Here is a 27,765-nt window from a genome sequence, read left to right as displayed (position 1 = left end):
ATTTTTATTTAGAGCGTAAAAAACGCCATAGCCAAGAATGCATAGTATATAGATACCGTTTGAGCATAAATATTGCCATTGGCACATACATGCATAGTGATCTACCAAATTAGCCTGGTAAGTATTACGAATGTACAAAATGCCTATAGGTTATAAGGTCTTTGAGAGTTACTGATTCATTCCTTCAGCGGGTAAAACACCTTGAGTGTATAACTAATTCCTAAAGCGTACAGGAAGCCTTATAAATATTAGTTCCTCACTAAACTTTTCGTTAAATTGCATTTCATAGAAATTATATGTATTTCTTTTTATAATGGGGAGGTGTTATATAGTTGATACATGGCGATGTCGCTTTTCCATAACTGTAGTTAGCCGCCATTATGATGTCATTCCGCGTGTGTGTGTGCCACGGTCTCACCGTTGTCTGTCTCCTCACTGTTTTTTAAATTAATAAAATATCTTATAATTTATTCAGTCTCATCTTTCGCTCCCTCACTTGTTGTCCTCCTCGACGAAAGTCAGATGGTTCGAGCACTTTCATCTGCCAAACTCCAGCATCCCCAAACGCCCTCAAGAAAATTTCTATTCCAGGACTTTCAATTGAGTCGGTGTTCCTAAACACCTTAGGCTGAGCCTTGAAATTCAAGAAAAACCTAAAATTTTCCGCGTATCTTGTAGTGATTGAATTGCCTGTCCTACCGGTCAAACTGTAGGATGCCCCGTCTGATTTGTCTCGCGCGAAATACCCTGTTCTTCATCTGCCTTGCTCGTGAACTCACTCATCATGTTTCGCATTCTACTTCAAAAAAGAATTGCAAATCCCACTGCTGACGTACAATGCAATAGAACATGGGTGGTCACTTCACCGGAGTGATGGGAATATGTGGGGTCGTTGGTGCATATCTTCACAACAAATTACATGAAGACGTGTTCGTGGAGATTCCGGAGGGTCATCTTCCAAACGGAATTTGTTTTAATGTAAATTACTGAAAATATTATACGTACTAGAGCAATCTGGTAAAATCTGGTATGATTTTGTGACCAAACTTACGTTCATTTTAGGTTTTAAAAAGTGTGTAAGTGAACCCTGCCTTGACACCAAAATTGGAATTATCATTGTGTAAATCTTAACTTAATCCAAAAACCATGGGCATTTTCGGAAAGAACGTAAAAAATACATACATAATGTACTTTGTAACTTTTCCCTCCATTGCTCAATTTTAGAAAAAAATCGTCCTTAAGTGCCAAAAATGACGGAAATTGGATTAATCATCGAGTCGAAGGTTCTAGGAAGTTAATTATGACTTGTATGTGGATTGTAGGACACTGTGCCCACATAGTTTCTGTTGTTTGGTATTTGGCCTGTAGCAGGCGTCTTGAGAACCAACCACCGTCTTGAGGTGACAAGAATAAACTGGTGAGATGGAGTGAAGAATGAGGTGGAAGCACCTTGAGGTTTCATTGCGTCACGTTCATCTGTGCTAATACATTTTTGATGAGACGCATTGCACTTTTCCATATTGGATACATTATTTGTGGTATGAGAAAACTTACTTTACAGAACTTTGGAAGTGACAATTAATCCAATTTTTGGCATTTTTGGCACTTCAGAACGACTTTTCTCTACAACTTGGCAACGTAGGGAAAAGTTACAAAGTACATTACACATAAATTTTTTTACTTTCTTTCCGAAAATGCACACATTTTTTAGATTAAATTAAGATTTACGCATATAAACTTGAAACCCCTAATATTTAGCAAAAATTGGCAACAATGGACAATTTGGGCTTTTTGAAACTCATAGGAAGCCATTTTCATGGCCAGAAATGACAAGTATGCAGAGAAATACATATGATGCACACCTATGGAGGATGATGAAGGTTGAAAAACATTTAAAAGAGCTAACTTCAAGTGAAAAAAGGCTGCTAAACATGACATCCCGGTCAATTTTCACATCGTGGGAATCCAGGTACAACTATACTTTTTTGATATGTTGTATATGTGGGTAAGAGCTGTTACTTGCATCAACATGAAAGTTGTACCCAACTTCCTTGAACCTTGAGCGTGATGATTTATCAAATTGCCATCTTGGCTCTTGGACACGATTTTTCTCGAAAATTTGGCAACGTAGCGAACTGTTTCACTAAACATTTTTTATTCACTTTTTTTGGGTTTTTTTCAAACCCGTTCACGGTTTTTAATTTAAACGAGGTTCTACTTGTGTAAAATTGAAAAAAACTCCAAAAAATGGCAACAATGGACCGTGAGGCCCCTTAAAATTCATTCAAGGCCTCATTAAAGGCCAGAAAAAAAATACGTAGGGATCACCTGCTGAAAGAGTGGAAACAGTCAAAAAAGTCTACAAAAATAACTAATTTTCAATGCAGGATTTTGGGTTTGAGGCGCTGCTGCACCTTTGGACGGGCTTCATTCGGGAAAATATTTGGCATGGAGTCTACCTCGGAGTAGTAATTTGAAAATATGAAACATTCAGCAAAATCCAGGTGGGGTCAAAAAAGGCCCTTAACGATATGATACTCCTCCTTTGAGAGACCCTATAAGAATCTCATTTACCTCGGCCAAAGCAATTACCTATGTCATAGCACTAGTCACTGTCATAGCACTAGCACACTGTCAAGGCGCTCCGCGCCATCAATGGGCCGCTTCGCGGCCCTATTTTTACCTTCTATCAGTGTTAGTTTTATTTTTCCCCAAAAAAATTACGATATGAGGTATACTTTACTTTCAGAATGAAATAATTTTTGGTTTCAATGAATAAAGAATTTTTTTTTTTTTAAGTCAAAAGGACGCGTTTTGGAATGACTGCTTGATGAAATATTACAGTAAAACAACGAACAATGATAATCAGGTAATAATTAAGATAGTCAGGAGTCGGGGATCGAACCCACATCGTGACTTAGGTGGATGCATCCGACGTCTTAGACGATTCGGCCACCGCTCGAATAATGGTAACTGCCGTGAATCTTGTGTAGATAAGTATAGAGCTGATGCGCAGGCTACCCAGCTACTGCGCAACCTCCTCGACCACTGCGCATCATCCCGCGCATAGCGGTAGCAGTCCCGAAGCATTCCGTAAATTCCTTCAATTTTATAACTTGTTTTTTACAAAACCTGGGTCCCATTTCCAAAATTTGATTAGAGCGGGCTCATCTAGGGCCTATTACCTGTCGATTTACGCAAAAATCATGGAGATCGGCCCGGTAGAACGCTCAAACGAACTATGACAAAAAGTATAAATTTACAATGTTTAAATGGGAGAATTCGCAACTTTACCACTTAATATAAAAAAACCTGGGCCATATTTTAAAAATCTGAAAAGAGTTGGCTTATCTAGAGACAATTTTCCGTCGATAGCCGCAAAAATCATTAAAATCGGCCCGGTAGAACGCTGGAACTAAGCGTCACCAATTACGAAAAATTAGGAGGTCTTGGAGCTTATATATATGATAGTTGGAGGATTGCTATTTACTATATTGTGAGGGTCCATATGGCTCTCTTCCTACCGATGGTGATTTTCAGCCAGAGGATGAAGAAACACGTCCCGACGAGGAGATATATTAAAAAGCTATTGGCAGTCTGTTTTATCTTCGCACCTGTAGCCACTGATATACTTGTGGTTTGTAAATTGAGCCAACACTGTATCAATCCTACCTGACTAAATGGACAAGGAGTCATACAGGGTGTCTCAGACCACCCGTACCAGGCCTTTTATCTCGGTTGGCTTGCATCGTAGGAAATCGCGGACCGCGGGGTAGATTCGGGATCGCCCCCAAGGAATCCAAATTTCGTGGTCCCGAACCCCCCTCCTCACCCCCCCCCCCCCCCATCCTTTGGGAGGTAAAGGGGTGGGGCGGTCACGATCCTAAAAGTCGGATTCCCGATAGAACTGCGATTCGATTGTATTAAAATTGAAAAGCACGGAAAATTTCACGTGAAAGTGACCCCTAAAAATCCAAAATCGTCCACTTCAGGCCCAAAATGATCCCTAAAAGAAAGGGACAGAGGCTCCCTCCATACTTTCCTTTCGGTCGCAAAACTAACGTACATTCTCCGGAAAAGGATGGTACCCGAGGGAATCGACCCGAAGGAATTCGATTTTTATGCTCCCGAAGCCCCCCTAGCCTCTTTTGTGGGTAAACGGGGGCACTGTGGTCTGGGAGCGCCGAATTGTGGCCATAAATAAAGAAATGGTCCGATTAAAATGAAACTTAAGATACATATGTTTTTTGGCTCGCTAAATTCAAATTTGACCTTAGTTTCACAAAATTCTGAAATCCAAGATGGCGGCAGACCCTAAAAACTCAAAATGTACACAAAAATTCTAACCCTGATTTGGATGCCATGTTAAACGACAGTTTAGTCGTTTGAAGGTCGCCAGACTACACTTTGCTGGCTCAGTTTTGCAAAAATGTCGCATTTACGAGAGCAAAAGGCTTAAAAATCAGTATTTTTCCCAGAAAAAGATAAGAATTCATCGTATTTGAATAAATTTAAATTTTATTTTTTTGTCTATTAGTCCTAACTAGAGCATAATATATACACTCAGTATGGTGGTATTCGAGTTAGCAAGACATTCAGATGCATACCTACCTAGAGGAAGCAGAGAAGAGGAGTGAAGGAGGGTTAAGGTCAAGGTATAGAGTGCCCCCTCCCTGAGCAGATACTTCCCCTCAAATATGTTCATTTCTGTGGGGTTTTTTTTTAAAAAAAATATCTAACTCTTTGATCGTACCAGACCCTGCTACGAAAAGTTTCGGGGCATACTTTAGAATACCTAAAAATTAACAGCCTTGATATTTTGATATTTCTTGGAAGCAGTTCAACCATTATGCGCTGATTTTTATGGTTATAAATGTTATTATAAATATTTTAGATGGAATGATAAACTTGAACAATTTCATAAAATAAATACAAGAAAGCGGAACTAAAATAAATTGCTACTGAGATCTAATATCCGTGCTTGAATTCCTTTCCCCATCAGTCCCTTCTTAGCAATAAGCTCCCAGTAATATGGCTTGCGATCATCAAGCTGGAGTTCCCTGGGTGAGAGTCAAACTCGGGATCTCCTGATCATGGGGCTAGCACTACAACCATTACACCACAGGAAGGCGAGTTGGTAAATGCGTCTACATGTGAAAGCTCAAAAATGAAAAAAATGACCTTCGTTTCATTCAGTTATCATCATTCTTCTGGAGAAAATATAATTTTGCTTGAAAATGTGTTTTCCCGCCAAAAAATCCAATTTTCCGGAAAACTGGCAACTACTGGAAGAAAATGGGCATCATTTTCGGATTCAGCAGCCAAAATTACATCAGATTCGCCCTGTGCCCACCGTTGACGTTGCCTCATCTCCCTTATCTTGTTGCACAGCGAAATAGGATTACTCAGAAAATCACAAAACCGCTGCACTGAAAGGACCAAAAAAGGCCCCAGACGCAAAAATACGCAAAAAACCCTATTATAGTCTGTTAGAGGAATATATGACCTACATTTCTGCACCAATAAGAATGAATCCGTGAAAAACCGCGATAAAGAAAAGTTGAGGTCAAGGTCATTTTTGGATCATTTTCAGGCAAAACTTTGGAGTCTTGTAATGGCCACAAAATTAATCTTAATATTAAAAACGATTACACCATTAAAAAGTGCTTACTTTGAGCTATTTGTTCCATATTTGATCGGGGATCTACGCCGACTTTTGACAAAACAACACAAGGCAATATGTGATGACGTGCACCTCGAATTCTCACATTTGCTTAGTTACCTCAGAGTATGTGAAGTTTGCCACCATATATCTGACCTTATAAACACTTAAATAAAATTTGATAGGTCATTTCACACTTTCCAAAGGATGTAGATTAGGGCTACATGCTCGGTTGCCAGATTTTCCCACTTTCAAAAATCGGATTTTTGGCCACAATTTGGCGCTCTCAGACCATAGTGGGGGGGATGGGAGCACAATTTCAAGTCGGGGTTCCCTTCCGAATCGTAAATTAATCCAAACTGAAAAAGGCAATAAATTTAAACTTTAGTGACGCCTGGGAGTTCAAATTGACACAAAAGTGCAAAATGCACAAAAGTTTCCCCCTGACGAGGGGACCAGTGTCTCGTCCACAAATTGCTCATTGGTCGCAAAACTGACGTAAATCTTGCGGAAAAGGATGGTATACTAGTGAACTGATATCAAGGAATCCGAATTTTCCCCCAAACTTTTGAAGGGAGGTCAGGGGAGCTCTGAGACCATTAATTTCGGATTTACCATCCTTCTCCGCAGGATTTACGTCAGTTATGCGACCAATGAGCAATTTGTGGAGAGGACACGGGCCCCCTCTTCAGGGGAAAACTTTTAGGTATTGAGTGGGTCAATTTGAACTCCCAGGCGTCAATTAAAGCTTAAAGAGCCGTATGCAAAAACGACTTTTTTTGCCCCCCCCCCCCCTCCACTAAAACTTATTCAACTTCGTCTGTCAGTCATTCATACTGGAGCGCTTCATTCCTTAAAGTTTCAGACCCCCAAAAAATTTTGGGGGGGGGGCGCTAGGGGGGGGGGTGGAAGTCAAAACCTGTGAACCTCGATATCTATCGAACGAAAAAAGATATTGAGGCCCGGTTTGGACAAAAAATCGTCTAAAATTGCATACTTAAAGATTCTAAAGGTCAAAATCCCAAAATTACATATTAAAGTTAACTTATGTGATTTTTTTCGGTTTTGGAGCAAGAACAATTTCTTTAAAACAGTCTAAACTGAAAGAACACATTTTTGTATTTGAACCAAAACCAGTTTTTTAAATTGTTTGTCTTTTTCCGCATCCAACGAGTGGTAATGAAAGCTGAGGAACCGAACGGTTCCGGAGCTATGGGCTATTGAAGTTTCTGCTCAACTTGCGCCGACCGATTTTCGAGCGCCAAAATATGGTTCCAAAGCCGGATTTGGGTGTTAATGAATCAGATTTTATGTCCAAACTGTGCAAAATACATTTTTAGGTATTCTTGGAGTCGCTGAGTTCAAAAATTGCAGATACTTCCAAAAATTCGCTTTTACCCCGTAGCGCTACTTGAGAGGCCCACCGAAAGCCGACCGACCGGCCGATTTTTTGGGCCATTATGGGCCCTTTTCCTTCTCTAAATTGGCAAGCTCACCTTCAAATTTTGGGGACTGTTTACCCAGACATCAGGGGACCTAAGCTGAAGCCAGAAAACCTAAAATTGACTGGGTAGCAATTTTTTCATTGAAATTTTGCATTATTTTTTTTTTTTTACTACTTCAAATACCACACAAGTGGTAATCCTTGCGCTTCCAGTTAGAGCCCCTCCCCCCTCCGTCCCTACCATGTACCAGCCCAAGGCAACCGTTGTTGCCGTTATTATGCCTGGACTAACCTACTCCTTTCAATTTCAAAATTAACTTTAAGATTTGCATTGGACAAATGAAGATTCCAACCAGGATCTTTGAGTCCTGAGGGAAGGTGCTGTTTATTTGGGGTGGATCTAAGACTAGGATAATCCGTTTAATATCTCCCAGCTCCTCTGACCCCAATTAATTACACTTGAAATGTACAAAAATGTACTATCTTGAAAATGTACGAAAAAAATTGAGCCTAAAAATCAAATTTCAAAAGGGTGTCCGAACGTTTTAAACTTTGCAGAAAAACAAATTGCTTTAAATAGAGGGAATCCAGTCATATACACCTGGGATGCGTTTTAGAAATGCAAACATGCCGGAAAATTCTGTCGTTTCATTGTGTCTTGAAATGGAACTAATGGACAACATTTCATCATAAATTTTCAGTTTTACTCCAGATAAGCAACACTTTAATGAGTCCTACAAGGGATCATCACTTTCAGATCAACTTCTTCATCATACAGGAAATGATGGGGCACTTTAAATAAATAATCAATTCATGCTGAAATAAAAAATCATTAAAAATGAGTAAAAATCTTGGTAATAAGAGTAACTGCACTAAACTATAGCAAGACACGCATATCTGAGTATTTAAAGGCTCAAAGAAGTTTTTGTGGCCGAAAAAGAGATTGAAAATTGAAAGCATGAAAAGAATGTTCCTAATTCGCCAAAAGCTTATGATGTCATTTGAGGCAACAGCCAATGATAATCAATGTGAACCCAATGCAACATGGCGATTAAAATAGCGAACAACAATACCATTCCAAAAATGTTACATAAATATTCATAAAAAATGGTGATAATAGGGCAAATATGGTCAAGACGATCAACTCTTGTTACAGTGGCCATTTAAAAGTAAAGAGAGAAACAGATGTGAAATAATACACCGCTGCCAATTATTTTCGAAAATGTATTTATAAAAAAAGGTGCAACAGCCAAATTTTAGAGGAAAGACCCTTCACTTGTGATAAATTGTGGACTTCAAATACCGCCTCCAATTTTACACACTATGCGATTTTGTATGCATGACTTGTATCAAAAGGAAAAAATCTTGTGGGAAAAACTTTGGGGAATACAAGATCTTTTCACAAAATTCCATTTTTGAAGCTTGCATGCATAAGAAATTAACGAAGAACCATCAACACCAAAGAGTTTTTAATGAATTTGAGAGAGATCATAATGGAGATTGGAAAAATTGCTCAGTTCAAGTATTTAAATGTAACAAGAGCTGCAAGCAAGTTGGTGCGGACTTGAGAGAATGCAATGGCGTTGTGAAATAATAAGCAACTCGAAAATATTTGAACCTGAGACTTGCAGTGTTCCTGTACCTGCCAAGGTCTGTGCCAGGCCCCATAGGGCTTGCTACAGGAGGCAACGAAATATTTTCTTAGAGAGCCAATCACTGTTTTTTAGTGCACTTGCTGAATAAGATTTTATTTGGCACCCGCTAATTCACAAATGTATAGAATTTTCAAGCTACTTCCATGGCGCTTTGGAAAAAAAAACCCAAGAGTCTAAAGAAATATGTAATCAAAAGACTCCATGGAAAAATTTGAGCTGTTCAGGGACAGCGGCCGCTTCGGAAGTATTCTTTGTGAGCCAAATACTAGAACTGGACCGACAATATTTAAGTTTAAGAACCCTAGGAAAGCCTATCTCTAGGAAAATGATAAGTTTTATAAAGTTGGTGCTTATTAACGAGCTTTCTAGTGCAAGCCACAAATATTTCAAAAACATCATTAATTAAAGTCACACTGGTCAGTATGGAACATATTCATATCAAAAGTGTTCGGTCCTAAAAAAGATTGAAATTCATACCTGAATCAAGAGAGCAGAAGGGAGGTGTCATAGAAGTGATATAGTCTATTGCTAAATTCAATGTTGCATTGATCTAGAGTAAGGAGCAGAAAATAAAAGAAGATTAAACAACTAATGATGAAGTATGGAGCAGAGTAAATTTGTGTCAGAATACTACAACAGTTACAAACTAAGAAACGATATTTGTGATTTTCCCTCTCACTTGCACAGATTCTTTTACAGGCAAGTTACCTACATCTTTCTACCAATTTTCATCTCAATAGAATACCACAAATTTTCAGCTACAAGTTAGTAGAACTCTGGCGTAAACCATGATATTCTTAAGTCGGTTTCAGACCACTTAATAATTCTAAAAGAGTAAATCAAACCGGGACCGCATTTAAATTGATTCCTTTAAAAATGTTTTTAAGCCTAATTGTGATTTTAGCAGGGCTTTAAAGCTTTCATCAAAGTTCTTTAGACGCTTTGCTTCATCTCTGTTTGGTGAAACTTCCAATTAAGGTGGAACATTAGATGTATTTAGAAGTTTCCTTTGCGCATGTGCTGAGCTCTTTGGTTAAATCTCAAATCTTGAGACTTATTACATCAAGTCAGATTGTAGTTTAACTTCAGGGTAGGTAATTAAATTTAAATCTATCATCACACCATTTAAACCTAGTAAATTTGATTTGAACTCTGAGAATGTAGACTTACTTCATTCTTCGAATCTTGATAGAGCTTTGATGAGAACTCTTTTTGGCATTAATTTGAGAAAACTGAACGGCTGATCTCAACCTGTGGATACTAAAATCAATAGGCAATAAAACAAAATTTACCTCCAGAGGATTTTCATTGTCATCAATACTGATGGGATTGCTGTAACTTAAACATGCTCGGACTTTGTTTAACATGAAGTCTGGTAACTCAAAACCTTTCAATTCATTCAAGGAGCAAAACGGATTATTCCTGAAATCATATCAACCATTTTAAAAGAAGTATGAACATCGTAAATATTTAAAAATGTTCACCCTGATTCTCCACAATTCACTATCATGCATTATTACATGTTATTACATGTTACCGGAAGATCCCGAGGTTCGCCCAACGCCATTTCAGGCAAAGCCCGATCTTTCTCCCACTTTTCCTACCGCAACCATGACTCTAACGCTTGCTTTTTTCTACTGTGCAAACGACTTTACTACTTATTTTTCTTTGCCATTAATACGACTTTACTGCTTGATTTTTTTTGATTACTAATATGAATTTACAGCTTGACTATTTTTACCGCCAATATAACTTTACCGTTCAGATTTTTTTTTACATGTAATTTAACTTCACTGCTCAACTTCTTCCACAACTAACACTGTTCACCAAAAAAAAAGAACAAATATGTCTCCCAAACGAGATGAGGTGAACCGCATGTATTTTGAGGCGCTGAATCCGAATATGACCTCCGTTTTTTTTATCGTCTTCCAGTTTTCCGGAGAAGTCTATTTTACCCGGAAAAATGGTAATTTTTGGTGTTTTTAACGACTATTACCCCTTGCAGATTGTAGTCAAATTGTTTATCAGGTATGAGATAGGGCTATTCCGATATATTCTGAGCCGTTGAGTCCAAAAATGACCCTCATTTTTCCCTATCACCTCTCAGTTTTCCGGAAAAGCGGCTTTTTCCGGGAAAATGAGCAATTTGATGTATATTTGTCATGCATGCAATTTATTTGTATACATTTTTCTGGACCCGTGGTACATTGATTCTTATGCATTTCAGACTGCAAAATCCGAATATGACCTCGGTTTTGAATCATCAACCCCCCGTTTTACCGCAGGCTATCCAATTGGGGATATCGGGTTCGACGCACCCGCGAAGCTGAGTCATGTGTAGGCTGCCCCCTTCTGGGACCGCATAAGATCGGGTGCCTCGAGGGCTGAGCGAGACGTAGCTGGTCTGCCCTCCAGTCCTCGGCTCCAGAGCCCTGCCGTGGGGTTGTCGCAGGGTTTGGCGCAAGCTGGGCCTCGGCTGTCCTCCTACGCCCTTGACTCCAGGTACAATGATGGCTTCGGCAGATCGGTCCCGGGGGATGGGGGGACCCTCCCCCAAGTGGGGGGCCTGAGGGGCGCCGGGGTCGGGGACTGCCGTTCGAAGAGTGCCTTAGGGACGTCCGACGGGAGGATAGAGCGTCCGATGGGCCACACTTGCACGGGGTGTGGCCTGGAGGGGTCGTTTAGTGGGTAGGGAACACAGCGGCGTGCTCTACCCCCACATAACCGAGTTTTCCCATCTCACAGAGGTCGGGTCGGTTAGGGGTCGCTTCGACGGCTCTACACCAGCTGATAGCCGTTGCCGTCCCGGTATTCGGTGGGCCCCTTTCATGGGGGGTGTTTCGGCGACCTTCATGATGGGGGCACTGTAGCGTATTTTTCCCCTCATCCCCCCAAAAAAACCCAGTTTTCTGGTTAAGTCGATTTTTCCGAGCCTAGATCCGTGTGTAATTCCCGGACTCAAAGTGTATTAAAAATACTTTTTAAAAATGTTCGCGATGTGCGATACATCGATTGTAATGTATTTTGACTCACTGAACCCGAATAAAACCTTGGATTTTTCCTACCTTGCACTATTTTGCCGGAATAATCGATTTTCCTCGAAAACTACCTTTTCGGTGTTTTATCGACGATTTTCCGGTTGTGAGGAGTCCAAGAAACTTTCCGAGATCCAATTTAGGTCTCTCTTGCTGCATTAAGAGCAGCTGAACCCAAATTAGACATCCAGTTGTCTATGAAAACCCCTCATTTTCTAGGAAGTCCAATTTTTCCGGGAAAAAAGCTTTTCCGGACTGTTCCCACCTCAAAGAAAATTTGAAAATGTTACCGCATGTCTGATGCATCAATTTCCATGTAATTTGAGCTGAAAAACCCTGATATGACCTTAGAAATTTGTTACCATCCACCATTTTTGCGAAAACCTGATTTTCCAGGAAAGATTTAAAAATACCAGAAAACTTGTTTTCCAAGAAAAATCGACTTTTCCGGCGGAATTGAGGGCGATGAAAAAAATTTGAGGTCATATTCTGATTCAGCATTTGAGAGAACATGAAGATCTCTCCTTAACAGAAGCAGGATAATTAATAAAATAAAAATTTGACACCTGACTGAAATTAGTCAATTTCACCCGGTTGCCCGGAAAAAAATGTCTTATTTAGAAAATGAAGGGCTCATATAAAAAAATGGAGGCCATTTTCGGACTCAGAGACGCAAAATACATAGAGAAAGATCTATTTTGTACATCAGAAAAATTTTTCCTACATTGAACAGGGGGTAACAGTCGCAATATCACTGCAAATGGTCAAAAATACCCATTTTTCCAAGGAATCGGGTTTTCCGTAAAAATGGTGGGTGGTAACGAGTTTCTAAGGTCATATTTATGATCCTAGGCAGGAGATGCTGCTCAGGACTTACTCTTCATAACTGTAAAATTTGAAAAAAATTGAAGGATACATTACTCACCATTTTGTCCCCCCTCCTCACTACCCTTAATTTCGGTTTCAAGACTAATTTTCATCACAGTAGTCTCATAGAAATGTGCCCAAGTTGTTCATTGGGGTGTCAGGGACTCCCAGCAAAAAGTCCCCAAGAATCCCCTGTACGCTCGACCCCCCCCCCCCAACCCCCAAACCCCCAAAAAATCGACCTTTCCTCGGTTTTTCGTAAATGTCTCTATAAGAATTGATTTTAGCGGAAAATGAGCTATTTAGTGAATGAAAGTTCATAAAATTTCCAATAAAAATGACTTCTATGAATTTTTTTGTAAAACGACTTTGAACCCCTCAAAATGGCCGCCGAAAAAACGGGCATTTACGGAAATTTCAGTTTTTTCCCGAAAATGCCCACTTTTCTTTGAAACGGCTGCTCTTACGTAAAAGTTAATGGCGGATTCTAAAAGAGCGTTGAATTTCACATCAGAAACGATTAACATCGATCATTTTAGACTCACGATCGATCAACGGAAATATGATATATCGAAGCTCTTCCGCCCGGGCGTAACAAATCAAGTGCTGGGTAGTTAAACATTTGCGGCCGGGGTTCTAATGACAGTAAAATCATACTTTTTTTCACTCGGGGGTCATTTGTATTAGCCTTTTACTCCCTCTTAAGGCCATCATCGGAGGGAAGGGAGTAGTGATTGTTGGGGGGGGGGGGGGGCTGGGGGCACCCATTACCCTTCCTCCGCTTAGCCGCGCAACGGTTTAACATACAGGAACGATAAGCATGGTCCCAACCCGCGAAGAAGTCGATGTGAAAAGATGAGGCCACGTTTTTTGTTTTGTCTACGCATTTTCGCATTTTGGAGGAATCGTAGCTGCCAAATGACAGAAAAATGATGAATGCTGAAATACATGGCCCAAGGAGTGGAGGGGCATTATACCTAGCAACGCTGGACGATCCCTTCTTATCTAGAACTCGGGGGGTTTGTGTAGCTCGTTTAGGGGCTTCGGTTTCATAAAAATTCCCCTCTCGCCTCTCGTTGCCCCCCATCGAATTTATCCCGTGGGGCTCCTTCATATGTTTGACGATTTGCGATTAGTTCGAGAACTGATCTCAAGCAGTTGCACGGACTTCCACCCTCGATCCGCGTAGTGGCTGTGTCATTCTTATTCCAAGCATATTATGTACCTGATGATATATATGACGCGAGGGCAACACCAGAATGGAGCGGCAATGAGGCGGAGGAAGAAGTAGAAAAAGATAAACAAGAAGAAGAGATGGAAAAGAAGAGAGAAAAAGTTGTAAGCAATTACGCACTTAGGCCAAAAAGACGAGGATTATTCTGAGACATTTCTCTAAGTTTTACAGCTGGACATTCCTTCAAAAAAGTTATTCGGCAACCACTTGCTACCGAATAAGTAAATCTAATTAATTAGAATATGGTGCTTTACAATGATTATTAAGTGAAACAAATCGAAAATATTACTTGTGATTAATATACTGATCATTTGTTCTTTAGCACGGTTTTATAACTGACTCTGTTCAAGCTCAAAGTAGTACCTGAACACCTTACACTTGAAAAGATAATCATTCAAAAAATCTGAGTCCCCCCCCCCCCGCTTACAACCACCTGTACTGGAGCTGGAGGTATCGAAGTTAAAAAGTGAACATTTAAAAATGTGTTTTATTGCTTTACTAGAGACAAATCGAAGTGAAAAATAGGGATCATTCAATTATAAAGTAGGTAATGCTCTATTTCTACTTTTCAGCCCCCCCCCCCCCTCCAACTCTCAATGCACAATTTCTGTTTTCTGGATGGAAGAATCCCGACTCTCCTCCCTCTTCAGATGCATTACGTGATAATTGAACGCTTCCTTGCTCCAGCAGAACCGTAAACTTAAAAGAGTAACTAACCAGCACTTGATTTGTTACGCCCGGGCGGAAGAGCTTCGATATATCATATTTCCGTTGATCGATCGTGAGTCTAAAATGATCGGTGTTAATCGTTACTGATGTGAAATTCAACGCTCTTTTAGAATCCGCCATTAACTTTTACGTAAGAGCAGCCGTTTCAAAGAAAAATGGGCATTTTCGGGAAAAAACTGAAATTTCCGTAAATGCCCGTTTTTTCGGCGGCCATTTTGAGGGGTTCAAAGTCGTTTTACAAAAAAATTCATAGAAGTCATTTTTATTGGAAATTTTATGAACTTTCATTCACTAAATAACTCATTTTCCGCTAAAATCAATTCTTATAGAGATATTTACGAAAAACCGAGGAAAGGTCGATTTTTTGGGGGTTTTGGGGGGGGGGGGGGGGGTCGAGCGTACAGGGGATTCTTGGGGACTTTTTGCTGGGAGTCCCTGACACCCCAATGAACAACTTGGGCACATAAAACCTTATATATAAATTTTTTTTTCTATTTTTCCGATAATGCCTGGACTAGCTCCGAAATTTTAAAAAAATGAGCTCTGTAGTTTGATAGAGCCAAAGATATTAAATTTTGAAGGTAAAAAAGCATCGCAACTTGGAGATTTTGGGGAAAATTTTAACACCCACCCCCCCCCCCCCAATTTTCAGTCCCCGTCACAGAAGGAGGCTAAAATTTTGCACTCGTCAGTTTTTCTGTTAGTATAGCAAGTATACATGATTTCATAGAAAACGGAGGGGGTCATGAGAATTTTTGCCTTTTTTTTTATTTATTTGGCATGGAATAATCCGATATTTCTTTGTAAAGAATGAGGTCCTCTGGTATTTGAAGAGTTACGGCAACTTTACAGAGGTATTCAACCTACTTCTTTGTAGACAACCGCAGAATGACAGGGGAAAAGGCGTGACATAGCAGATCATTTCTGCCAATCTTTTTTTTTTCAGATTTTTTACTTCCTATCGAAAAAAAATAGGCACCACTATGTAATTCTCATTTTGAAACGTATGAGGTTATAAAAATCATATCTTCCAAGTTCAAAATTTATTCTTTGAAATTTTACAGATTGAGATATTAAAGTGAACAGAGAATTTCCAGATTACAGGTTCTAGAGGGGACTTCAAAATAAAAGGGTAACTCAGTCGAAAAAAGAATTAATGTATTACAGTACCTGTGCTGTTCAGTCATAGCAAGCTCGATAACATCATCCAATAAAAGCAAGTTTATGCTGAGAATACTGTCTAATGGTAAAATGATCTGCTTTTGGATAACAAGCCAATCTAAGTCTTCTTGATCCACTGTGTATCGAAAGAGCTCGGGATGCTGCAGAAGCAACTCACTGTCGATGCCAATGTCCTGATAGGTTGGAAGAACAAAATGAGTAAATATTCACATATATTGAAGTATCCATATCTCAAGTGCGCCCTGATTGTTAGAACAGTCATAATGTTTAATCCATCTTTACTGGCTTACAAACTTCCGTTACAGTAGCAGGGCAAGCTTATATTTGTACTGCTTATCCCGCCAAAAACATTTTCATATCAAGATGAACCGCCAAGCTAAAAATATAAACATTTGTCTCGCCCGAAAAAGTTTCCCGTCCCTTCAAAAGATTACATTATTTTTTTTTGTAGTATAAGCGTACCAAAAAAAATTGATAAATTTGTATCGACTTTTTTAAATTATTTTTTCGGTCAACATTTTGTGTTTTCCCGATAATACTGTTGAAGGGAGGAGAAACTTTAAATTAATATTGATAAAATTTATTTGCCACCTATTTTGGGGGATATCACTGCATTTCCAGCGAGAAATGTTTATATTTTTAGCTGGGCAGTTCATCTTTACATGAAAATGTTTTCGGTGGGATATCACGGGGTTTTCCATGCAAGTTCACAAATGAATAGAGAGAAAATATCGTCCAGATTTTTTAAGATAAATTTTGTTTTCAATTGGAGAGATGTTTGAAAACTTTACGAATGGTCGGTGCGTTTTTGATTGGCACCTGCAGCTGTGTAAAAAATGTAATGTAGCTATTCAACACTTTCAAAGCAAAGCTTTAAATCTACAGACGTTCAACATTACTGTTGCCATTCAGAAATGATGTCAGGTGGTACACATGTCTCAAAGTCAATTTGACCAGTTCTTCTTCACTATCCTGATAGACTACCTATGTGAGCACCTATGATGCAGGAATAGTTACTAGCAGGCTGTCTGGTCATGTTTGTATGGTTTGATTGAAGTATTAGTAGAATGCTAGTATTTGTACATTTTTCAAAGCAATTTCTGTCACCAGAGCTTGCGTTTAGTCAGTTTACAATCAGCTGCAAATCATGTGAACATTAATCTCACCCAATGAGACAGATTAAGCATAACTCATGGGCTACTTAAGGCAGCAGTGCCAAAAAATACTCCCTAGTACCGAGTTTCATTAAAATTGACTAAATAGGAGCTGAGATAGCATTGTAGGACATACTCACCATCTTCAGTAGAGATATAAACAGTATTTAGCGCTGAGACAAGATTGAAGCACTTAAAATTGGTAAAACTAGAGATAAGGAGAAATAACCTAATAGAAATTTCAAAATTCCAAGTTTCACGAAAATCACTGGGGCAGGAGCCGAGACGGCATTTTAGTCCACTTCCGCCATTTTGAATAAGCAAATTTCTCGTCGATAATTACCCTCTGCTACAAACATTCACGAAACTCGATGGAACAGCAGCCGAGATGGCATTTGAGACCACGTCTGCCACCTTGGATTTGAAATTTTGACCAAAAATTTGAGTTTCCCATCGAAAAATAGCGCGGCCGTATGAGATGTTTGATTATGAGCTGGATGAACTCCTTCAGTGAAATGTATTCCTCTCTCCCTCTTATCTAAACTAAACTAAGTATTACGTGAGTTATGACGTTTCAAAAACAGGAACGTTTCTCATAACATTGCTACGCCACACAATGTTTGCATGACTTCGTCGTCTTATTCTTGTTCCTCTTCCTCTTTTCCTTGTTCTTATCCCCCTTCTTTTTCCTCTACCTCACCTTCATCTTCTATATCTTTCCTTCCAAGCACTTCTTTATTACATTCCTCTTCTTCTTTTTCTTTCTTCATAATAAAGAAGTGCTTGGAAGGAAAGATATAGAAGATGAAGGTGAGGTAGAGGAAAAAGAAGGGGGATAAGAACAAGGAAAAGAGGAAGAGGAACAAGAATAAGACGACGAAGTCATGCAAACATTGTGTGGCGTAGCAATGTTATGAGAAACGTTCCTGTTTTTGAAACATCGTAACTCACGTAATACTTAGTTTTAAAAAAACAGCACTCTCTTGTCCAAACACGAAGAACCATTGGCATATATTTCACTATAAATCCGCTATACACATATACATACATACACACATAAATTGAATAAAAAAAATGACCTTCAAGCTTTGTGAAATCAAGAAAGACACCATGACTTGTGGAATTTTCACTCCAGTAAAAGTTCGAACATCAAGGATTTCTTTCAATTTTGGTGGAAAAACAACATAGAGAGGCTAATGAATAGAATGCTTACCTTTACGTTACATGGAGATATTACAAATAATGTGTTGGCTTTAATTCTACTCGGACTCCACTTTGACTCTGAGTCGAGAGGGCTGGCTAGAGAGAAGAGAGATTTATCTGAGGTCGAAGAGGGCGATTCATATAATTTCAGCTTTATGGAATCATCAATTGATTCATGCAGGGATTCATTTAGAGAATCTTGCAAAGGGCTACTCAATGCACTGTTCATATTGTCAATGTCACAAGTTAATGAGCCATTTAATGGATTGTTTAAGTTATTGTTTAATTGACTATTCAGGGCATTCATTTCTAGATTGACAGAATCTGGTATTGGTCTTTTCAGCGTATATGCAATTAGTTCATCTGAAATACTATTCCTCCTGCTGAATGAGTTGGTTGGAAGTTCTCCACTAGTACCCTTCGATTTTACCATGAAGGTAGCTTTGGGTCGTTCAACATCCTCTTGCTTTCCTTGCTTCTCAAGCCGCTTCTGTTTTTCTGATGAATAATTCTACAACAAAGAGGAAATGACACCGATAAGTTCTACTTAGGGAATCAAAGTGACACTTTTGAGAGCTATTTCTTTTGCCCTTGAATGAAAGTATCGTAAATAAGTGCAAGTATTCAGCCTTTCTAACATATTGTGTGCCACTAAATGCTTTTTGACTAAAAGACGGCCATGGAAAAGGAAGAATTACAGCCTGGTAAATAAAGAGCTATGGGACTCAACCTACAAGGCCATAAATTATCACCCAATTTCAAGTTGGAAGCACAGAAAAGTCGCATCATCTGAGCATCTCAAACTTGTTGCTCATTGAGGGTTGTCTTCATAAATTTGCGAGCGAAGCAAGCATACAAGTCCCTACTTAAGTAACAACGCACCATAGCTTGACGATCATTATCATACTAAAAATCTTTAAAAATTGGCAGCGGCCGCTTGCATAAAGTGCTATGGGACTTTACCTAACCTAGCATATTTTAATGAGTTACTTTGGCTTACTTTGAGTTGCGGCCAGCTTCTGAGGTTTAAACCTCTATTTTTCTAGGAAAAATAATTACTTTTTTACCACTTATACACTTTCACATGGAGCCAAAGAAACTTGTTAAAATTGAAAAAATAGCAAACTGAAGTCAAAAGAGGAACGCTCATGTATGTGTCTGCACCGGTTACCTACAAAGAACAGAAACTAAGTCACCGCCTTACCTTTGACAATCGACAGTCAATTAATTGAGAGACATCTGTAGGTGAGCATTTACTTTTTGACACAGGACTATTTGCATACATTAATTTTGCATTTTCGAGGATAGTCCGGCAAACTTCACGGATTTGTTCCTCCTTTACACTAGCATCACCCATATTCAGCCGAATATTCGTTACAGCAGGCGCAAAATACTTCTGAAAAGTGAAAATTGTCTTATTTTCGACACTGAGAAGTAATTTTCTTGAGTTACAAACGTTCTTTCTTTCTGTTTACAAGGTCTGTTAGATTAGAAACCGGATTTTGGTGATAACTAGCCCACAATGCGTCCAAATTAGGTTTTCTTTGACTTTTCTGATAGCTGGAGATATACTTAAGATCGCTACGTTCACAAATTTGAAAAATCTTAATTAGCTTCGTTGGTATGTGGCTTGGAGTAAGGCAACCTCATGGGTGTTCTGCGATTTTTATGTTTGACCGAACTTGTTTCTCTTTTTTGGTCTTGCACTACCTTTTTCAACTCACAAGGATGATTGGAGTTTCGTCTCCATATCGAGGCCGTACACACAAGTTTTGTCACCGAAAATTATCCTATCAAAAAATGTAGGATCATTGTTGAACGTTCAAGCAGCCAAAGGGAAATTGATATTCGGTTGGATTTTGGTTCAACGGACAACAGTCAAGGGGCAAGTGTACCTAAAACTCGATGCATGTCTACATATTCTATCAAAACTGTATCTACAGAACCTTTAGGAATATTACACTGTTCAGCAAAGTCGAAACGACCATTTTCGCGCACTTTTGCCCGCACTTCTCCCACGTAACAAATGTCAGTTGCCGTTGATGGTCGATTCCTGTGCTCCTCATCTTCGACGGACTCCTGGTCGGTTTTAAATCGTTTAACCCACTCAAAACAGTGAGAACGACTCTACAATGATCTTGGTAAAGTTTACTTAACATACCCAAAGTTTCGGCACAAGGTATACCGAGTTTAAAATAAAATGTAATGTTAAATCTTTGCCCTATCAGTGATCGCATGATAAAAATCGCAGAACGCACCTGACTTACTCGTATTCAAGGTGACACGGAATGGACACTGATCAGAATAAACGAAATCTGTGATCGTAGTGTTTTTTGGCATATTATCAGCTATCAGGAAAGTTCAAGAAAACCTCATTCGAACACATTGCGGACTAGTTATCACCAAAATCCGGTTTCTAATCTAGCAGACCTCGTACATTAATCACATTAGGTAACTGCTGCGCTGATAGGCCTTTCTTGTAAAATGTATGCATTGAAGGCCAACTTGGTGTTGATCCACCAATTAAGACTAACATCTAAACCAAAGAGTTGGGTCGCTTCGGGTCAAGATAATTCATTTAACCGGCATGAAATTTAGTAAAAATATCATTTAAGATACCTAGCAGGCAAGTCAATCGAGAAACAAGCCGCACTTGTCATATACCCCTGTATTCTGCCGTATTAAGGGAAAACGCCGTACGAACATTCGAGAGTTGCCAAATTTCTTTCAATAAAATGTTTATTTTAGAGGAAAATTATAAATATTTTTCCTTGAAATTTTCAGACACTTAAAATCAAATTACAAACAAAATTATCAGAGAAATTGGCAGAAAGATATTCAAAAATTTCCTGAAATTTAGTGATTAGCCACAGGAAATTTGACAACGCCTGAAGGCTTATACGGCGTTTTTCCTTGGCACGGCAGTATTCGGCCGCTATTTTCCAAGATGGCCGTCCGAAGCGGGAATATGTTATTTTCTCGTTTCCTGGCGGCTTTAATATACCGATTGACATGATACTTGGTAGAATTATTCATGAAGGTGGAACAAGACAAAATTTAGACAAAAGTTCAGTCGGCCATATTTTAACTAATTGCCGCCATTTTGGAAATTAGTGGCCCAGCTAGCCGCTTAAAATTTGGCAAAATTAAACATGCCAGAGGAAAAATGATGGGACGGCGTACGAAAGGAACATGTTGATGGTTAAAGCGCAAGATCACGTATCTCCATTGCGGTGTTTCAAAATCTCTGCTTTCATTTCATTTTTTCGAAGAGGAACGAGCTAACTTTTAAACTAGAACTTATACAGAACTTTCTACTGATAGAGAAGAAATATCAAGGAAGTTTTCAAGAAATTAAGTTTACCAGTTTTCCACAGAGAAAATAAAGTATAACAGCAAGTCTGTGAAATCGCATACAAAGATACATGGTTTCGCATTTTGGCCATCAATATGTGACATTTTCAAGAGGTAAGTTCATTCAATCATTGGGGCACCATATTGTAAAATAGATAAATTAATGGTCAGTAAAGTCGACTGACTTCACTGTCGGCGATAATTCTATCTCTCTCACTTGGAAGTAAAGAATGACTTCATACAGCATAGTTTTCAGCATAGGTACAGCGGGGATTCATAAATTATGGACTAAGGCCTTTATAAAATTTTGCGAGGAACACAAATGTTATTTAAAAAAAAAATAATAAAAAAAACCATGCTCATAATAAGCTCTCAAACTTGAAACTGTAATAAAGGGAATTCCTACGTTACGAGAAAGTCTACCTCCATATCCAGTCAAACCCTCCATGTGCAGAAAGGGAATGCATACATCATGCGGGATGCCATGGCTGCAGTCTTGGAGTCTTCACATAGAAAGGCAATCCTTGGAATATAGGTACTTGCTCCCTAACGATGAATGGAGCGTTTGACTGAATGTAATGGTGGACTCTCTCATAACGAGGGGAATCCGGTGCATTACAGCCTCGAATTTGAGAGATAATTTTGAGAGTTCGTTCCAGGAACATCCAGTTGCTCCATTTTGATTCTCGAGGAATTTTACATAGGATAAGGTAATTTAATTGAAAATTCCTGTTGCAGACTGGAACTCTATTGTACTTTTTGTGATTTTTGACTGTAATACTAAGCGTTACTTCCTAGATATTTCATTTAGATGTTTTCTATGGAATGGTTTCCTTTCAAAAGAGATTTAAAACTTTTTCTTTTTTTCCCTTCAGAGGCGCTATAGTCATTTTATGCTAAGCTATTGTATCTATTACTGATTATGTTCATACTTAAGTCGTAAAAAGGAACGTGCATGTATCCATTTGTTTCTATTTACTAAATATTTTGAAGAGATTTTTTTTAAACTTATTCGCGAATTTTCTCCTATAGGGGAACATCTTATACTTGATTTACTTGTAAACTCTCGCCAAAAAACTTAAACAATTCCTGAGCTATGTGTTCTATGTTTTAACTTACCTACATCTTAAAAAAAGGCTTACTTAATATTTCCAGGAATAGTATCACATAATGCAGCGCAAAATAGACATCCTGAAACCTCCTTCTATCTCAGAACTTTGTTGAGGGAATTATATTATATTCAAAATAATTTGGTAAACTTACATGTTTTAGTTTTGAAGTTTTCCCAATTTTTACAAAAAACATTATATGCCATGTATGGACACATTCAGCTACACCGTGAAAGGTTTAGAAGTAATAATTCAAGACACTAAAGTAACGTAACCACGGTACAAAATATACAGACTGAAAAATGTTTACAACAATATGCCTTAATTCTTACAAATGATTTTTTATATAATATAATCACACTAGGGAAGTTCTGAGGTGGAAAGAGGTTTCAGTGTGATTATTTTGCGCTGCAATATGTTATTCTCTTCCTGAAGGCTTGAAAATGGCAGAGTATCTAAAACAGCTGACATTAAGTTGTCAAGATACTTTTTCTGAATATTTTGTAGCTGCGATGGATTAATACCAGAGCCCGAAAATTTCATCTTTATGCCCTTTCTAACGAGGTACCACAATTAAAGGAGAGGTTGCCATTTAAAAAAAGTTAGGGCCAGTTTTCTCCCTTGAGAGGCAGAAGCTCCCTTTGACTGTGAGCACCCCCACAGTTTCAACTTAACAGCTCAAGTACAAAAAAGCTATCAGAATGGTACCGGACTTATGGATTACACTGTATAACATGTTGGATCAAAAGACAATAATTCTCCAGAGATTGTTCCTGTAACCTTCGACGTATATATTGGAACAATGCCTGTGGAGGACTGAAAGATGAACACTTTGCTATTGAAGAAGAATAAACAGGAAAACTTAAAGAAATACCTGCAAGTAAGATTTAATGACATTGTCAATATCATCGTTGAGAGCAGACTGTAGATTTTGTCTTAGGATGTCTAATGATTTGCTTGCACTCATTATGTATCGACTTCGAATTTTTTGAGCTTTCATGCTTGTTTCTCTAATTCCTGATTGCCGTCCAGCTAGTGTGGCTAGATTCATTTGTCGCATGCTGAATATATTCTTCTGAAAAAGAGAGCAATCTTCAACTCAAAAAGGAAATAGCTACCCGGGATTTTTGCAGACTAGGGTCCCTTGTATGGACTATTTGCCCGGACTTATCAAATAAATACAGAGTCTAGTTTCTGTAGCAAAAATATGCAATATCATCGGGTAATATTTAGACCTCCAGACAAGTTTGTAAAAGTTTTGAATTTACTTTTTTTTCCATTATGAGAAAACATGGTAGGGGGGAACATCTAATTTCATTGCCTCCCCTTGTAAGCCACATTAAAAAAAAAAAAAGGCAAAATCGTGTGCTGATCGGAGTGGTGTCACGCAAAAAACACAAATCTTTAGTCAAACATACGTCATTTGATCAAATCAGAAGTCGTTAAATTTTCCATTTCAATTCCACAATTTGAGAAATATTCCATCTATAATGCCAAAAAACTAATTTGTTCCGACAAGATCCCAAAAAGTACTCGCGTGGCAAACAACTTCAAAATCTCCCAGATTATAAGGCTTAGATAACCAACTATAAGAGTCCAAAGAGGTTCTCGGATTTTTAGTGTACTTCCTTCGGAAAATACACTACTGCATTCTCCCATAATGTCGGACTCAGACCTGAGACTTTCTAAAGAGCACCGACCATAGGTCATAGATGACGAAAATATATGCCATTCAAATTCATGTGTATATAATCAGGGTGTCCCAGACCACCCGTGCCAGGTCTTTTTCTCGGTTGGTCCAGGTCGTACGAAGTTGCAGACCGCAGGGTTGAAGAGGGAATCGATTCCAAAAAATCGGTATTTCATGGTTCCGGAACCACCATTTCTAAATCCATGTCTGTAAATATTACGTTATGGATCTCTCGGCATGACGTCAACTTAATATTCCAATGCATGCTGTCTCAGCTGAACACTCTCCTCTCGGTCTTGTACTAGTACTCATTAGAGCTCAAAATTTTTTAATGTAATTGAAATTTTTGGAGCTTTTTGGCTTTGTTTTCCCTGTAAAATGGTGTGGACCTAGCACCATTTCACCACCTTGTACCATATAGTGTGGGCCATTTCTTCGTGTTTTTTTCTCATATACGCATGTTGCATTTTGAATTTTGCATCAATACCAAACCAGTCTTGGGGAGAACTATCACCTTTAAAAATTTCAGCTTAAAATATTTATTTTAACTCGATTTATCGAGTGGACAAAAGAGCTTGATGCAAAAACGGCTTCCCCCCCCCCCCCCTGTAATTTCTTCAAACTTGTCTATCGATTACTCAAACTTGAGCGCTTCTTTTCCCAAATTTTCAGACCCCGAAAAAATTTTAAGGGGGCGCTAAGGGGGGCGGAAGTCATAACCTGTGAACCCCAAAGGAACTCTCAAAGGAAGAAATTTATCGAGGTCCGGTTTGGACGATAAATCGTCTAAAATTGCATAATGCATACTTCAAGATTCTAAAGGTCAAAATCCCGATATCACATTTTCAAGTTAACATAAGTGCTTCTTTTCGGTTTTTGAGTTGAGAAAATTTCTTTTAAACAATAAATTCACAAGGTAAGTACTCATTTTTTTATTTGAATTAATACAAGTTTTTTAAATTGTTCGTCTTCTAAATACTTCCAAAAATTCACTTTTTAGCAAGTATCTGTAATTTTTGAACTCAGCAACCCTCAAGAATCCCTAAAAACGTCCTTTGCACGGTTTGAACATACAATCTGATTCATTAACACCCAAATCCGGCTTTGAAACCATAATTTAGCGCGCGAAAATCGGTCGGCGCGCGTTGAGGGGAAACTTTAATCGCTCATAATTTCGGAACCGTTCATTTCCCCAGGCTTATGGACCAATCGTTGGATGCGGAAAAAGACGAACCATTTAACAAACTGGTTTTGATTCAAATAAAAAAATGAGTACCTTGTGAATTATTTGTTTTAAAGAAATTTTCTCGACTCATAAGCTGAGAAAAAGCACATACATATATGTCAACTTGAAAATGTGAAATCGGGATTTTGACCTTTGGAATCTTGAAGTATGCAATTTTAGACGATTTTTCCAAATCGGACCTCGATATATTTCTTCCTTCGAGAGGTATCGGAGTTTACAGGTTTTGACTTCCACCACCCCCCCCCCCCCGCCCTAGCGCTCCCTTAAAATTTTTGGGGGGTCTGAAAATTTGAGGGAAAAGCGCTCAAATTTGAGTCATCAATAGGTAAAGTTTGAAGAAATTCCATTGGGGGGGGGGGGGGAGCCGTTTTAGCATCAAGCTCTTTTGTCCACTCGATAACTCGAGTTAAAATAAATATTTTAAGCTGAAATTTTTTTAGGCGACAGTTCTCTCCTAGGACTGGTTTGGAATTTGAGCCAAATCGGCGAAGCCATTTAAAAATTACGAGCTGTGAAAGTTTTAGGTGGGGATTGCGCAGCATGAAGGGAGCCGGCCGGAGTGGGGCCGGACAGAAGATAAGGGGGAGGAAGGTTTTGGACAAACTGTTAGGTTAGGTCGCACAGTGGGTCAGGGGGAGGAAATTTTCAGACAAGCTTATCGTCATTCGGTGGGTTACGGGAAGGAAGATTTTGGACAAATTGTTAGTCGCACAGCGGGTCAGGGAAAGGAAATATCTGGAAAAACTATTCATTACACAATGGCTTACGGACGTATGACGGCAATCAATCCCACTTCGAGAAATATACTTGGTTCCCAGGGTGGTTGGGTGGGACACTACTGGATGCGCACAAAACCCTGAAAAAACGCGTCCCGAGGGGGCTTTTTTGGGGGGCCCCTCCTACAAAAAAACATGATGTACTAATACTAGGTATACTAATTACTGGTTTAATATGAAGAGAGCACAAACCCATTCAATTGGTGACTCAGGGCCTAGATCGGGGGATTCACTTTTAAATGATGAATGACACAGAGGCTGAGTTTCAATCTGAAAAGGCGCATTCTTCACACGACCCCAATTTGATGAATGATGAGTCACCATTCTGAAGACAGAAGGACATCACCGGTTAGAAAATCATAATAATGACAGAAAAGAGGTACTGGAATGGGCAAAAGAAACGTTCGATGCGCCACTAAAGGATGTGCGACAAGTAGAAGGATCCCATTCGAAGATGTTGACTTTTTTTGGGGTAAGTGGGGGGGGGGGGGGCGTCCCTGGCCCACCTGTAAGTCGGGGGTGTCACGAGAAGACGCGAGAGAACTCGTGCGATTCTGGTCATCAGAAGTAAATGCCTTCTGGAGATGATCGAACCTCGATAAATTTCGATAAATCGAACGCTGCAGCATTGGAATTTATATCAATCAGGTGCCCAAACCACAGAACGCTGTCTTGCAAACCTACCTCTAAAAATTGGCTATATGTATGGAGGGAAGGAAGTTTAAGAAATGATTTAGACGCCTTTTTATTTTAATTCGACAAAGCGGGCTTTTTACACCCGTAGCTTCAATGAAAGTTCATGTTCTCCGATCTCAACCGCTATAGACATCAATAACTGCACTCAGGTAAGCAACGTTGTCATTTTCATAAATTAAAATCATTATTTAACTAGATGTCGGTCACTCGCCCAAAAGACATCCTTCTACTCACCCTAAGCACCCGGTATTCGCCCAAAACGACACCCCCGACTTACCAGCAGCATTGTTTACATCTTGAAGATTAGTGAAGACTTTTTTCGCTCTTTTCTGGCGTAATACCCACTTCGAAAGTTGGACGTGAAAATGAAATATTCAACTATTGTCCATAGGTTTATTTCAATATTTCCTCCCTGTATATAAAGGTGAAACCTATTTTGACAGAAACGAGTTCAAGAGCCTCTTTTCACAGCCCACTAAAGACTCAAGACTGATTTGATGTATTTCTACGTATATTTTTCCTACATCATTTTCCCGGAAAAATCGCTTTTCCTAAGAAAACGCTCTTTTCAGTTATTTTTGCGATGATTTTTCTGTTCTAAGGAGTTTCAGAAATTTTCCGAGATCCTCTTTAAGTCTCTCATGCTGTATTAAGAGGCACTGTGCTCGAATTTGACCTTCACTCAACTTTGAACCCCCCCCCCCCCCCCCCGTTTTCTAGAAGGTCCGA

The 27,765-nt window shown here is 39.1% G+C and overlaps 1 protein-coding gene across 10 annotated transcripts in view; it reads right to left on the bottom strand.

Moving 5' to 3' along the window:
• The window catches only part of LOC109037039 (deoxynucleotidyltransferase terminal-interacting protein 1), a 62,137-nt gene that overhangs the window by 28,906 nt on the left and 5,466 nt on the right, over positions 1–27,765 (bottom strand). For 6 of the 10 annotated variants that reach the window (XM_072306396.1, XM_072306397.1, XM_072306395.1 and 3 more), the window contains 7 exons: positions 26,533–26,665; positions 23,503–23,703; positions 19,370–19,561; positions 18,176–18,676; positions 15,797–15,981; positions 10,054–10,183; positions 9,239–9,311 (listed from right to left, as the gene is read on the bottom strand). In XM_072306396.1, coding sequence (XP_072162497.1) covers positions 9,239–9,311; positions 10,054–10,183; positions 15,797–15,981; positions 18,176–18,676; positions 19,370–19,561; positions 23,503–23,703; positions 26,533–26,665 — 1,415 coding nt within the window. Of the gene's footprint in view, positions 1–7,575; positions 7,923–9,238; positions 9,312–10,053; positions 10,184–15,796; positions 15,982–18,175; positions 18,677–19,369; positions 19,562–23,502; positions 23,704–26,532; positions 26,666–27,765 lie in introns of those variants that run through there. The other 4 variants (XM_072306400.1, XM_072306394.1, XM_072306401.1 and 1 more) reach the window with 4 other exon arrangements.

Source organism: Bemisia tabaci, chromosome 1 (genome assembly GCF_918797505.1).
Source record: "Bemisia tabaci chromosome 1, PGI_BMITA_v3".
NCBI classification, from domain to species: Eukaryota; Metazoa; Arthropoda; class Insecta; order Hemiptera; family Aleyrodidae; genus Bemisia; species Bemisia tabaci.
This window is presented reverse-complemented; position numbering and strand designations above follow the sequence as displayed.